Genomic DNA, 14,983 nt, shown 5'->3' on the forward strand with positions numbered 1-14,983 from the left:
GCTGGGAACTGTCTCCCCCTCCCTGCCCGACGTCCCACCCTCCCTCTTACCCCAGCTAATTCATGATATCCATTCACACGCCTTCTCTGATTCCCCACCCCCCGCAGTGGGCAGACAGCCCCGAGCTGCACCTCAAAGAGAGAGGACGTGCCTCTGCCCCACGGGCACGTGAGCACCTGTGCGGCTTTACCAGTTTACTGCCCTTTCTGCTGGTTCACCTGCCTGCCCACCTGCCTCCGGGGTGGAGGGGGGGCGCCATGACCACCTGCTCACGGCCGTGTCCTAGCACAGTGCCCCGCAGGTGGTAGGTGTCCAACACACCTGATGCCTGTGGGAGGAGGGAAGGGTGTTACTGAAAGACAGATGTCCTAAGCATACTGCTTAGCTTCAGCAGTTATCAATGTTCCGTTTCTAAAGTTAGCAGCAACGTTCTCAACTTTGATCATTAGGGTGAAACATGGAAGCAGGGGAAGCAGCAAAGGGTTCAGTAGCTAGGGGTGGCCAGACCGGCTTGCAGAGATGATGAGGAGAGGTGACACAGCTGCCAAGACCCGGGACTGGCTGCAGTGGAACCTCCTTTACTGCATAAGCAGCCACTGACCCAGCACTCACCGTGCCTGCTGGCCCCGCACTCTGGCCCGAGGACACAAAGAGGGAGCCCTGGTCCTCACGGAGCCCTTCACCAGGGCTCCAGCAGGAGAGGCTATCACCTGACATGCCGAGTGTGACAGCAAGTGCAGGGAGACCCTCTGGGCCAGGTGCTGAGGTGATGCCTGCTCAGAGGTCAAGGGCAGGAGATGGTGGGCGGGCAGGGCTGCACGTGGAAACAGAGATGAGACGGAGCAGCGCACACGGCAGGAGAAGAAGCCTCTGTCCCAAGAGCAGCCCGGGGTGCCCGCGGAAAGGACCCACGAGACAGACAAGGGCCAGGTAGGAGCCCTGTCTGCCACGTTAGCAGAATGTTTGTGTTTCTTCTGAAACTAATGACGATCCATCGGAAGAAAAAAAATCACAGAGCAGATGTCGTCAGATGTATAGAAATATTGTTTTGGTGGCAGTTTTTTCATTTGAGTGGCATTCGCCTACAGTCCCACCATGTGCCAGAGCACGCGTATTTACGAATTCAGATGCTCACCGAGCACCTGCCTTTCAGAGCCCTGTGTGGGTGCCGGAGGTTCAGATATGGGTCAGATGTGGATCTTGTGGTCCAGCAGGAGAAACATGACCCATTCAGAGTGTTGAAGTGACCACCATTTATGTTTCAGATGAGTTGGAAGAGCTATACAAGTTGAGACAACTGCCTTCAACAAATTTTTATAATGGAAAAATAATGAAAGATTACCATAGTGGTAAGTTTATGTGAAGGTACACTAGGAAAAGGGGTTGTTATTCTGAGACTTCGTTCTGAGTTATTAATGATTAGCAAGTAAATTTGGATCTGACATAATTCCTTAAGGGGCAAACCCCCTTCGAATCCGTGAGGATCATCTGCACAGCTTTGAGCTCTTTAACCAAGAGGCCCCAGGCCTGCCCGGGTTGCGTCAAAGGCATTTGCTACGGGGAGTCACAGAAATCCAAACACAAATAGGGTTTTTCTCCGCCACTTGGAATTCTAAGTATTTTTCGAATAAAATTCCATCTCTCACAGGAGCCTGACTCACCCATAGACAAGCAGGTTCTTCTCTACTCTGAAGCACTCGCTCCTGGCGTAGCCCTGGGACCTGTCCTGCGGCCGCCGTGGCTTCGTGCAGGGCTTCTCCTCGGAATCGCTCTCCAAGTCTGAAAAGTCCATCAGCTCATCCTCCTTCACTGCACTGTACAGCCTGGTTTGCTTCCTCACTCTTGGAGTGTCAATAACCAGGTTGTTCTAAAAGACAGCAGGATACATTTGACACTTCTGAAAAAGCAACCGCCGGGGGAGATCAGGCAGAGTTTGAAGGTGACCTCTCACTCACCCTCCCATTTAAGGCATCAATATCCAATTCCGCCTTCTTAGCCCACTTTTGCCAGAAATTTGGATCATCCAAGGAAATATCTGTCCTGTTTCCAGATGCAACAAAACTGGCCTAAAAGGGAAAAAATGCATGTATTACTTTGAGATGCTTTTCTCAGTGGCAAAAGGCAAAGCAGTTTTCACATATGCATTCACTTGAACATGGACCCATCCTTCTACTGTGAGCCAGATGCTGTGTGTGGTCCATGGGACTGGGATGAAGGGCTGTCCCTCAGGCAGCTCACTGTCCAGGGGCTGATAAAAGATGATAAAAGATGACAGCACAGCATAATAAATGACAGGCAACCAAGGTACGTACAGGTGTAGCCGATATACAGAGAGGAGCCCTAACCAGGCTCAGGTTGGGTGCGGGTACAGGGAGGGCACTGCTGGGAGGAGGGAACAGGCCCTCCAGAATACGGTGCCTGGACCAGAGTGTTAAAAGCCCACAGAACAGGGGCTTCCCTGGTGGCGCAGTGGTTGAGAGTCCGCCTGCCGATGCAGGGGACACGGGTTCGTGCCCCCGTCCGGGAAGATCCCACATGCCACGGAGCGGCTGGGCCTGTGAGCCATGGCCGCTGAGCCTGCGCGTCCGGAGCCTGTGCTCCGCAACGGGAGAGGCCACAGCGGTGAGAGGCCCGCGTACCGCAAATTAAAAAAAAAAAAGAAAGAAAAGGAAAACAAAAGCCCACAGAACAGGAAAGCATGTGGAAACGTGCAGGGCGGGGCACGTGCAAAGGCACAGAGAAGAAAGGTGATCACGTCGTATGGCTGGGGATCTGGGTGGTCAGGGGAGTGCAGCCCAAGGTCAAGCTGCGGAGGAGGGCAGAAGCCGGGCCAAGCAGGGCCCTGCACGTCCTGTTAACAGAGTCTGAACTCCATCCGGAGGCAGTGGGGAACTCTTTGAAAATGGGAATCATCTCAAGAGGTATGCGACCACATCCAAAGTCACCTGTCAGAGGGACCACAGCAGTGTCCTGCAGCAGGGAGGGCAGAACAAAGCAGGACAGGCTGCCGCCACAGTTGAGGGAGGAACAGTGAAGACCGGCAGAAATGAAGAGAAGGATGCAGTCTAGAAGGTAGCCTTTAAGAGGTAAAATCAAAGGAGTTGGAATCTGAGTGGATGTGAAGCCTGAAGGACGAGGAAGCCAAGAAAACCTCAGCACCCAACTCTGGCATCTGAAAGGTGTGGCTCAGGTGAAAAAACAGGGGTGTGTGTGTGTGTGTGTACATGCACACGCATGCAAACAGAGGGTGGAGGGACAGGGATGATTAATCTGCTTTGGTACCTACTGAATCTGAGGTGTCTGTGAGGATGGAGGAAAGAACCTGAAAGGAGGCTGAAAGATGTGAGGGAGAAGGTGTTGGATCACAGAGCCCAGAGGAGGAGAGCCTTTCAAGACTGGAGTAGCTGGGACAAGTGGAGTAGCTGGGACAAGTGGAGTAGCTGGGGCAACTGAAGTAGCTGAAGTAACTGGATATCTACATGCAAAAGGAGGAAGCTGGACCTCTGTCTCCCATCACACACAAAAATTCACTCAACAGGGATCAGAGACATACAGTTAAGAGTGAAAACTATAAAACTCTTAGAAGAAAACACAGGAGCACATCTCTGTGACCTAAGGTTAAACAATGAACCAAACGCACAAACGATAAAAGAGAAAATGGGTGGGCGTCTTAAAATTAAACACCATTAGGAAAAGACGAGGAGAAATATTTGCAAATTGTATTAGCTGATGGGAAACTTTTATCTGGAATTCTTAAAATTCAGTGGAAAAGATAACTCACTCAAAAGAGTTCAGAGTTGTTCAAAAGATGTGAATAGACATTTCTCCAAAGATGATATACATATATGGCCAATAAGAACATGAATAGATGCTAAACAGCAGCAGAGAAACGCAGATCAGACCAGAGTGGGCTCCCACTTCACACTCAGTAATAGGACGATAATCAACAAGTCAGACAACGAAAAGCGTTGGTGAGGATGCGGAGAAATTAGAACCCTAAACACTGCTAGTAGGAAGGGAAAATGGCACAGTCACTTTAGAGGACAGTCTGGCAGTTCCTCAAAGGATTAAACACAGAGTTAACATACGACCCAGTAATTCCATGCCTGGTATATATGCAAGAGAAGTGAAAACATATGTCCACAAAAAACTTGTTCACAGATGTAACAACAGTATTCATAATAACCAAAAAATGGAAACAATCTGAATTTCATTATCAGCTAATGAATGGATCAACAATCAATGTCCATTATCAAGTGGTAAGTGAGGTATAACCATAGAATGGGATATTGTTCAGCAATAAAAGGAATGTCTGAGGCTTCCCTGGTGGCGCAGTGATTGAGAGTCCACCTGCCGACGTAGGGGACATGGGTTCGTGCCCCGGTCCGGGAAGATCCCACATGCCGCGGAGCAGCTGGGCCCGTGAGCCGTGGCCGCTGAGCCTGCGCGTCCGGAGCCTGTGCTCCACAACGGGAGAGGCCACAACAGTGACAGGCCCGCGTACCGGAAAAAAAAAAAAAAAGGAATGTCTGATGCGTGCTACAACATGGATGAACCTCAAAAACATGCTGAGTGAGCGAGGCCAGGCACGGAAGACCACACGTTGTATGATTCCACTTATATGAAATGTCCAGAGGAGGTAAACCTCGAGAGACGGAAAGCAGTTGAAGGGTTGCCAGGACTCAGAGGGGGAGGGGACGGGAGACGGGGTTGGGGGGTTGTTACTGGGGTGATGGAGACGTTCTAAACTTAGATGTAGGGATACTTGTACAAGTCTCTGAATACGGGAAAGGCACTGAACAGTACACTTAAAGTAGGGGAATTTTGCAGTAAGTAAATTACATTTCAATAGAGTTGTTAAAAATGAAAGCGTGGCATTGGGCCTGGGTGTGGATGGGGGAAGCCTCAAAAGGGGCCCCGGGCGGAGGGGATGGAGTGGAGAGGTGAGGGAGGGGTGGAAGCTGGCAGGTGGGAAATGAGCAGAAAGGGAGGCAGGGGAGACCAGCGTGGATAACGCTTGCGTGGATCTTCGCTGCGAAAGAAGAGCTGCGGGCTTGTAGCCAGAGCGGAAAACAGACGCGGGGCTTCTTCAGATAGGGGTGAGCTGACTGGTCTGAAGGCTGTCAGGGCAGGTCAGGATCACAGGAAAGGGGGGAGAGGGTGACGGAGCAGGGGCTCCAGAAGCAGAGAGGGCGGGGCCGGAACACAGGTAAAGGACGAGCCTGGCGAGGCGGGAAGCGTGGCCGGGACAAGGTGAGGGTGACCCCGAGGCCCGGTACAGAGAAGAGAACCCAAAACACAACAAGTGTTTCGTGCGTCGGGGGCTCCATCGAGCGGGAGTTCATCACTAATCTCTTAACGTGCAATATAAAGCAGACGTTACGTGTGCTTCCCGTGAGCGCGGGACACAAACTCTGTTCCGCTGCCACAGAACACCCGCCGCTTGGGATCGATCCGCACCTTAGCAAACGTGGAACCCTTTCCCTCAGACTCGATGGTGATGGTGTGGGTTCGCCGGAGGAGAATCTGGTCGATATCTTCTTCGCAGAACTTAGACCCCTCGTCCTCCTCATCCATGAGTGCACCGTAGGCCCCTTTCCGGAGAAGATCCTCTATTTCTTTCTTGGAAAGCTGTTGTACCTGTTTTAGAGAAATATTTTTAGAATTGTCTGTAGACGGAACAAATGATTCATCTTTCTCGAAGAGGGTAAACCTTAATGATAAGAAAGGAAAATGTGACAAAATATGCTTAAAGTATCGAGGCCAAAAGATAATCAGATGCTGGAAAATTTCTCAGTATAAGCTAAATAATGGAGCGAGAGTGAATGCACGGTGTGGGCAGCATGCTTTACCCCGTTGGGAGCGTTTTCTCTTCCGCTCATGGACTGCAGGACAGCTTTATCCAGACCGAGCTTCAAGCTAGCTTTGTCGAACATTTCCCTCTCGTAAGAATTCCTTGTAATCAGCCTGTAGATTTTCACAGATTTGCTCTGTCCTATTCTATGACATCTAGCCTGAGCCTGGAAGAAAAAGGACATGAATGGCTACCAAAGAAAGAAGACTCGACTGTCAGGTATAAGAGCATCTGCTCCAATAAATAGGGGTGCAGTTTAACAGAACAGGGTTAACACACTAAGAAATTACTCTCACATTATTAATAAATTGATTACTAGTTGGTTCATTTGCCCCAATCACGGGACACTGCCTGAGCGACTACACGATTTTAATTTATTGGTCTGACATAGCAGAACGACTTTCACAAGTGGGAGAGGGAGGCATCGGGGAGATTTTCTTGCATGTTTACCTGGAGATCATTTTGGGGATTCCAGTCGGAATCAAAGATGATGCAGGTATCAGCAGCAGTAAGATTAATGCCTAAACCTCCTGCCCTTGTACACAGGAGGAAAACAAACCTATCAGAGTCAGGTTTGGAGAACCTGTCGATAGCTGCCTGGCGGAGGTTCCCTCTGACCCGGCCGTCGATCCTTTCATACGGGTACCTAGAAAACGTCAGTGTTAACAAGGAGTCCTGACGAACGGCCAAGATACACTTGTTCCTTTTTTGGTGTTTTAAAGAAAGTACCATAATATGGGATATATATTAACAGGATGGTGTTCTTTATCAGAAATAATTCCAGAGCAAATAGGTGTTGTTGTAGTTTTTCATACAATTGGTCGAATGCCCCAAGGATTAAAGTTCCTTCTACTTCCTCTCCAGTGAAATATCTAAGCTCTGAAAAGGGCTGACACCTCCAACAGGGAAACAACAAACCATTTCAATTTTCGGTAAGAACTGTTCTCCCCTAGCCAAAGGAAAGAACTGGAAAGCAGAACTGCCACAAAAGCACGTGTCGCATGGACTAGCCGTCATGCCCATCTATAGCTTTTAAAAAGAGGTGTGACACATGTCCCCTACTCCATCCCCTTTACTATAAAGGCCACTTCAAGGGACTTCCCTGGCGGTCCAGTGGTTAAGACTCCGAGCTCCCACTGCAGGGGGCACGGGTTCGATCCCTGGTCAGGGAGCTAAGATCTCGCATGCTGTGCCGTGTAGCCAAAAAAATTATAAACCCACCCCCCCACGCCCCTTGGAGGTGAAGCGCGTGGAGCCCCGTCTTCTGACCCCAGCTCCCCGCCCGGGTGTGGAGCCCTCACCGTCTCTGAATGAGGTAGTCTTCCAGGATGTCCAGGCAGCGCACCATCTGGGAGAAGATAAGCACCCTGTGGCCGCCGGCCTTCAGCTTCGGCAGCAGCTTGTCAATCAGCACGAGCTTCCCAGCAGCCTGGATCATCGCCTGGAGCTGAAAATCTGGAGAGTCGGCATTGTGTGTTTCTTTAAACTCTTCCAAAATTTTCTCTTCAGCACCTGCAGAGATTGGATAGCATAACGGGAATACTGTAATATTCTGTTACAGTATGGAATACTGTTTTTAGTAGTAAAAACAGTGAACCTGCTTTCAAAACCCACTGCAAACTGTAAGGACCAGGAGGCTGCACTCGTGTTTATGAACACACATCCATCCACTGGCTCCAAGGAGGGTCTACACAAAACCGTGGAAGTACAAAAGGGATCAAAGTTTTAAGCGCAGCACATTTAGGCGTTTGTGGTGGTGGTGGGGGAAACCCCACATTTTCCAACAAACAAATGTTTGCTGTCTGTAGAAACTGAATTTCAACAACAGACTGTCAAGCCAGAAGTGGCAGAAACAAGCCAAGGGCCAGATACCTACAGAAAATTTGGAACCTAAAATGCTAAAGAAAGGAAGAACTGTTTACTAGCTGAATATAAACACAAATAACAGAATCTGTTCTGAAACGAAGAGACAAGGGAACAGGGTTCTAGCAGTTATGGTGCAAGGGCAGACGTCTGTGTGTCCACCTGCACGTTAGTACAGCCAAAAGGGCTGCGACAACAGGAAGCCCATTTCCCAGGGTAACCTTAGGGATTTCTCAGGGCGCCTGAGCACACCTCTACTGCGGTCTCTGCAGTTCCCTCCACGTTCATTCTCATCTGATGATTTCCTAAGGTACAAAAATTCTACCCTGAATTATCCAAAGCTTTAAAAAAACAAAAACCGACCTCTGTTTCACGAAAGACTTCTAACCCTAACCCTCTTTTTTCTCATCGCCCCACAAGAGACCTCTGCTCGCTCCAAGACCTGGGTGCGTCGGAGAGAAGCCTGGAGAGAGAGGCACCTTCCCAGGGGTGGAAGCCCTTCCACCTCCTCCCCTGACCCCAGACGTGCTGGCTCGGGGAGCAGCAGGCTGAGCTTCCTGCAGCCGCTTAGGTGGCTTAACTAGAATTAGGCAGCAGGGGTTCGGCCACGCTGGCTGGGGAGGGGGGGGTCAATCAGGGCCCGGCAGCTGTGCTCAGCCAGCCCCTCTCCCCTGGGGATAGAGGGGTGGTCACCTATCCTTTGGAAAATACAAACAAATCTATCTCATGGGATTTATCCTCAGCCTTAAACCGTACCAGGAACTTGAAACCACTCTTCTTACCACTGGTTTTAAACGTGAACGAACTATGCACAGGATGGGGATACGGGACCCTCACAGGGTGTAAAGGTCACGTGAGTTGGGCCACCAGAGCCGTGAGGACAGGACGGTGGCACAGAGCAGTGGGTGGGACAGCAGTGCCCTCCATTCCCGTTTTCAGGGCACTTGAGCAAGTTAAGTCATGACACGGTCACACACTGAAACACAGCTTGTTCATGATTAATCAACAAAGGATCTTACTGAGACCAGATTAAAGTCACTAATGCCTGGACCGGGCACTGAGGTCCGCGCAAAGTGCATCGCCACCTCTCAGGAAGGGCCTGGCAGAAAGTGCCGGCTGGGTCCAAGCTGCTGTCTTTCACTCCCCCGTCCACAAGAATAAAACGCTCATGTTCAGGATGTTAATCTAAGTGAAACAAATGGCAGAGGTTTTACTAGGAAAAGGTAAAAACCAAAATGCTGTTTAAGAGAATCGGCAGGAATATTCTTGAATAAAGAATATTCTTGAATAAATACTCTTGCATAAAGTTGAATAATGTTTTTCAAGGCAAGAAATTTAGAAATCTAGGTTCTGGATTCAGGACAAGAAGGCCCTCAGGAGACAGGAAAAACAGATTTACCTCCATATATTACATTAGGTCTTTTCAAAGAGTTTGTTCTTGTTGGATAATATAGTACAAGCTCTGCAAGTCAGATATAGATTTTACCAATAATATATGGGTAGTTATTTTTTGCTCATATTAGGATTACAATCCATAATCAAAATATAGCATTGTAGCTTAAGTTAATGGTCAGTGAATAGCTTTTAAAAATGAAATACTCGTTTTGACAAAATAAACATGTTTGAGTTATTTTAGTAAAAAATTTGAAAATATTAAGTTCAGTCTAATTGGTAGAGAAATTTAATTTTTTTCATTTTAAATTTATTTATATGACAAAAATAACTTTCCTTCTTTTTCAGTACTACCAATGATTTCTTATGTCATCAAAAATAGCCAGAATTAAAATACATTTCTTCTTGTCTGACGAAAGTTCCTGCTGAATGAATCAATTCAGCTCTTTGCTGTGAATTCAGGTTCTTGAAGTGGCAACCAGTTGACACTAATAACGCTTCATTTAAAAATATCAGCAAACATATTTCCTATATGGTTCCTTTAGCTCTACCTTATGCCCAGAAGAGCTGAAGACAAGAGGGCAGGGATGGAGTTGCGGAGGAAAGCAACACCTACCTACTAAGTCATTACAAGGCCGAATTTTCAGGTTTACCAGTTAAAGATTTACCTTGATGCTAGATCTGTAAATATCAATCAGAAAATTAACTGGAAATAGGTTATGATAAGCCCAAATACACCGTTGGCACTGCCCTGAAGTCCTGCATTTACATTTAAAAGTGTGTGTGTGTGTGTGTGTGTCAGAGACAACTTGAAGAAGTGTGGAAGTCTGTTCCCTTAAACAGATGGTCACTGTGAGGGCAGGAGCTGCAATGTTACCTGGCTATATTAGCCGCAAACAAACAAGAAAGTATTTTCTTTTTAAATTTTACTTATTTATTTATTTAATTTATTTATTTACGGGTCTTCATTGCTGCGTGCTGGCTTTCTCTAGTAGCAGCGAGCAGGGGCTGCTCTTGTTGCGGTGCGCGGGCTTCTCATTGCAGTGGCTTCTCTTGTTGCAGAGCACGGGCTCTAGGCGTGCGGGCTTCAGTAGTTGTGGCTCGCGGGCTCAGTAGTTGTGGCGCACGGGCTTAGCTGCTCCGCAGCATGTGAGATCTTCCTGGACCAGGGCTCGAACCCGTGTCCCCTGCATTGGCAGGCGGATTCTTAACCACTGCGCCACCAGGGAAGCCCAAGAGACTATTTTCTTTTGCAGATTCCCATTTTCTCTCTGAAAGTCATTCCATCACGTGAGCTCAGTCTTGTCTTCTTTCTGCCCACGGTTCTCCACCGCCCTCCCCCCACCACCAACAGAGGATGCATAAGTCGCCCTGAACCACCGGGGCCCCTACCAAGTCTTTGACATCATTTTCACTCTAACATACGGTAACATACAGTTACCTGCTCAACTTCTAGCAAGCAAAACAACTAGCAACACTTACCAAGCGTTTCTGGTCGCCTGACACTGCTCGATGCTCTTACAAGCCTCAGCACGTATGAGACACAGTTCCCATTTACGTACAGTTTGTGTTCTACAATCAGTTCTAATTTTTTTCCCGCTTTGCTGATGTTATCGCTCTCAACCGACACCAATAGCTGCTTCTCTTGTCCGCAAGCACAGAAACGCTGTGCTGTGTTGAATGAACTTTCATTTCACTGGGGCTGCTTTGCTCTTTCACAGCCAACCCAAACATCAGTTTAACTTTCAAAATTGAAAGCCTCCTGTAACTGCTCCATCAGTGAGCGTGGAGCCGGCGTTGGGTCAGTACTGTCCTTCCTTCTCCAGGTTGTGGATGAGAACAGACAGTGCTGGCCCTGGGGCAACCTCTGAAACACAACCTTTACATAGGTCACCTGGGCAGCTGTAACACCCGGTGCGTCCATGTGTGTATTTTTTTTTTTTTTACTATAATTTCCCAACGTGAAGGCATGTAAGGATGCCTGCTTAACAGACACCTTGTAACTTGCTGTCAGGACAGAAAAGCTGACCTCGAGCTGTGACCAATCAGAACAACAGCCACGGATCCACACCTGGGAAGTCCTCAGAACCTCTGCCAACAGCGAATGACCCTGGAGAGCCGTCAGCCGGGGAGGAGACCTCCGGGCGGTGGTCTGGGGTGGGCTCCCCCCTCCACAATGCTCAAGGCATGTGATTAGCATGTAAGCTGACAAGGTAAACTGATGGGACTAGGGCGGATTTCTACCAAGCACTGCGGAGACATTCCTTTCCCACACTTCCTGCTGCAGCATTTCAGCTTTTGTTAGTGCCTTCTTTTTCCCCTTGGAAGCTACCGTGCCTCATTTTTTTTTTTTTTACAGACATTAAATGAAAAAGTGTGTGTGTGTGTGTATGTCTCTCACGTGTGTGTGTCCATGCACCAGAGTTTTACTCATACCATCAACCACCTTCAGCCCCAACTCCATCTCCCCAGCTCAGGACCAGGCTGGTGACACTCGCCACAGTGGCCTCACAGGCTCTTAAACACATGGCGATTAGCAGGCTGGCAGCATTAAACAGGCAATGATCACACATGATACTCTCTTTAAAGACCAAGCTACAAGCACGAAGTTTGAACAAGACATCCACTGATGTCACACCACAGCCACGGCCTCGTGTGCTATGTTGAGACAGTTCCAGGTGGGGACTACTCTGTCGTTTAGGAACTGCAACTTCTGGATGTGAGGTGGTCGGTACGTGTGTGGTTACGCAAGGGGGAGAGATGAGGAACTCTTTAATTTAGCTGCACTTGAACCTCATGGAGTGTGATAATGACAAACCTGGCTTTGTTCCTTCTCCCCTGGAAAGGAACCTAACTGAATTGCTGGCCAATTATAATTGCACACAAGCACCCTGATTTAGCGGGCCATCACTTTTCTTTAACCCGTATTAACTCCGGCCTGGACTATAGCAGTCGCCTCCTAGCGGGGGCTTTCTGCTTGTTATGTCTTTCCCTACTCCCGTGCATTTTATACGATGTTGCCAGATCAATCATCCTGAATCACGTTTCTAATCATTTCCAAGCTTCACCAAAATCCCACGAGCTATAGCATCTGGGCTTCCCACAAGGTCCCACTGTGTCTAAGGTTCACCGTCCTGCTGTTTCTTACGCGTCCTTTATACTTTGGGCAGGTTCCCCCTTTGTTCTCTTGCCTCCTTCTCTATGTTCGTGTGATTACATCGGCCTAAATGTCCTTTCTTCTTCTAACCCTGACGGGCAAAATCCATGTCTCGATGCCATAGCTTTCTAACAGTTTTCATAATCTCAATCCCTCACAAACTGAAGGTTCTCGTATTCCCCAGAGTATCTAACGCATCATAGGCATGAAAGCTTTATTCCTCTAATGATTTTTGGAAGGGTATGATACAGGTCTGTACTCGTATCGGTTCATAACACCACCAATTTAGTTAAGAAAACAGGAAGACCACAAAGCATCCGTCAGCATCAGGAACCAACTATTATCAACACTCGAGGTAACCTCTCACTCTTAGAGAATGGATGCTAGAGGCCTCCAGACCGCAAGAACTTTTCTCCCATCCAAGTCTTGAGACAGCGGACAGCTGCCTCTCACCCCAAAGGTGCTCCTTAACTTCTCTGACCTAAACACACACACATACAGAGCAAGGAAACCTCAACCAGGGGCTCATTTCTCTTTACCTGTTACCATGTCTGATGACTTCTAGCCACCAAGCACCCAACACCTCCCTTCAAGGGGTGAGATGCAGACACAGGAGAGGTGAGCAGAGGTCCTGCTTCAGGGGTCAGTGGGGACAACAGTCCTGCACCCTCGGCTACAGAGAAGGAGGCTTTGTGAAGAACAGGAAGATGCTGAAACCCACACTGGGATGATTATGAACCATAAAATCATCAGTCTGGAGGGAGAAAAGGATTTCTGGGGTTTTGACAATTACTGAAACAAGGTGCCAGGCGGGCAGCTTACCGTTAATAAGGTAGGGATGATTGCAGCACTTCCGTAATTCCATCATAGTGTTTAAGAGGTTGGGTACGTTAGCTTGACCACCACCTTTGGAAAGAAACGTAAAATTCTTCTCAAGGATGGCTCGGTAATATTTCTTCTGAATGTTTGTTAGCTCGACTTCGATGATCGTTTCTTCCTTGGGGGCCAAGTTCTTTTCCACGTCCTCTTTGAGACGTCTCAACATCATTGGCTTTAGGATAGCCTGGAGTTTTTGCACCTAAAAAAGGACCTCAAGTAAATACCAGTATCATGACTTGCTTGCATGGTAAAACATATACTAACATGAAAAACCACGATTCTCTTATTTATTTACCATTCATTTTCATTTGTCAAAGCCCAGGAAGGGTATGAAGGCACCGATCTTACACTACAGATGTCATAACAGAAGTGCATAAAGGTTGCGTGGCCAATTTCCGATGGGCTACTTCGCTTGCCCAGGAGTCCTGAACAGCCAGGAGGCTTGAACGGTACAACACAGCAGAAAAGAACCCCCCTTATTCTGTTAGTTTTCCCTTCTGTCTGTCTTAAGCCTTTGTGATGACGAGGAAGGAACAGACAATGTCATGGGAGTGCCACACTTCAATTCTCTTCCTTTCTAGAAAGAGCTGATAGAAAGTGTGAGGACGCCAAGGAGCTATCCGGTCCCTGCACCAATGAGCACGCAGGGACGTCCCTCTCTGTTCTCTTTTCTGTTGACTGGCAATAGGAAACTGCACACCTGACAGCTCTTATTTTAAGAAAAGCAAAACAAAACAAAACAGACTCCACTGTGAACTAAGCTAAGAGGTTTTAGACAGTAAGTTAGGGGAGGGGGCACATGAAGACCAAGATTTCAAGAGTATCTCCACGTTCATCTCAGATACAGCCTAATAACCAACACCAACGTAACTCTCACGATGTATGAAATAACCGACCACTTTTCATATGCAATACCATATTTATTTCTCACAGAAATCCTGCAGGGTAGTTAGGACCCATGTTTCTAAATGAAAGTACGTAGACTCAAGAAAAGTAAGCAATGTGACCAAGTAAGAAGTAAGACTAGAACCTCAGAACTCCAGGAGGGAAATGGCTCGACTAATTTCAGCAGCTTCTGACACTACGCCCGAAGCATACATGGCAAAACCACCAAACTCAATAGCACAGTGGCTGAAAAGTACATGAACAGGTACGGAACCTCTATGAATCGCGACAGCCCTTCCGGAGGGCAAAGGGACAAACAAACCAATCAGAACACCACCTTAACGAAGACTCAGGATGTCCAAGGAGAGTGGGTGTAAAGCTCACCACCGGTCTACTGAGGTTGGTTGGGGGCAGCGGGGAATGGATATAATTTACATTTTTAAATGGTTAAATCTGAATGCTCTGCCCTTGCGGGAGTTAATCTTCAATTACGTGACTGAAATACAAAGGAGACTAGGTAAGTACCTGTTCTTCGGTTTTCAGATCACCAAATTCTTGCATAAAGGTGGTTTCCGAAGGGAATCGACCTGGTTCCAAGAAGTGAAGCAAGCTGAAGAGCTCTTCCACGGTGTTCTGGAGCGGGGTCCCTGTCAGCAGCACTTTGTGTTCCTACAGGGGTGCGAGGAGGGCAACTGAGCAAATCATAACAAAGCGCGTCTCTTAACCCCAAAGCCTCTCCCGATACAGGCATTTTCCGACTTCCACTCATGAACGCTGAACTTCAGCACCCGCCCTGCATAAAGTACAGGAATTAGATCCGAAGGCGGAGGTGCGAGAAACGTGGTCTCCGCTTCAGAGAGACTCCCGGACCCCGTAAACGTGTCTTGCCATTTTGTTTTTTCCTGGGATTTTTAGGTCCCAGGAAACATTTTGGTGCTGTGGCTTCGCAGGTC

General features: G+C 48.1%; 1 protein-coding gene across 4 annotated transcripts in view; it reads right to left on the bottom strand.

Moving 5' to 3' along the window:
* The window catches only part of CHD7 (chromodomain helicase DNA binding protein 7), a 181,491-nt gene that overhangs the window by 22,358 nt on the left and 144,150 nt on the right, over positions 1-14,983 (bottom strand). For all 4 annotated transcript variants that reach the window (XM_082601631.1, XM_082601630.1, XM_082601628.1 and 1 more), the window contains exons 14-21: positions 14,556-14,699; positions 13,089-13,344; positions 7,156-7,366; positions 6,305-6,500; positions 5,853-6,020; positions 5,461-5,640; positions 1,956-2,066; positions 1,662-1,867 (exon numbers count right to left, since the gene is read on the bottom strand). In XM_082601631.1, the coding sequence (XP_082457757.1) occupies positions 1,662-1,867; positions 1,956-2,066; positions 5,461-5,640; positions 5,853-6,020; positions 6,305-6,500; positions 7,156-7,366; positions 13,089-13,344; positions 14,556-14,699 (1,472 nt within the window). The remainder of the gene's footprint in view (positions 1-1,661; positions 1,868-1,955; positions 2,067-5,460; positions 5,641-5,852; positions 6,021-6,304; positions 6,501-7,155; positions 7,367-13,088; positions 13,345-14,555; positions 14,700-14,983) is intronic.

The sequence above is a fragment of the Mesoplodon mirus genome (assembly GCF_964341445.2).
Source record: "Mesoplodon mirus genome assembly, chromosome: 16".
NCBI lineage: Eukaryota > Metazoa > Chordata > Mammalia > Artiodactyla > Ziphiidae > Mesoplodon > Mesoplodon mirus.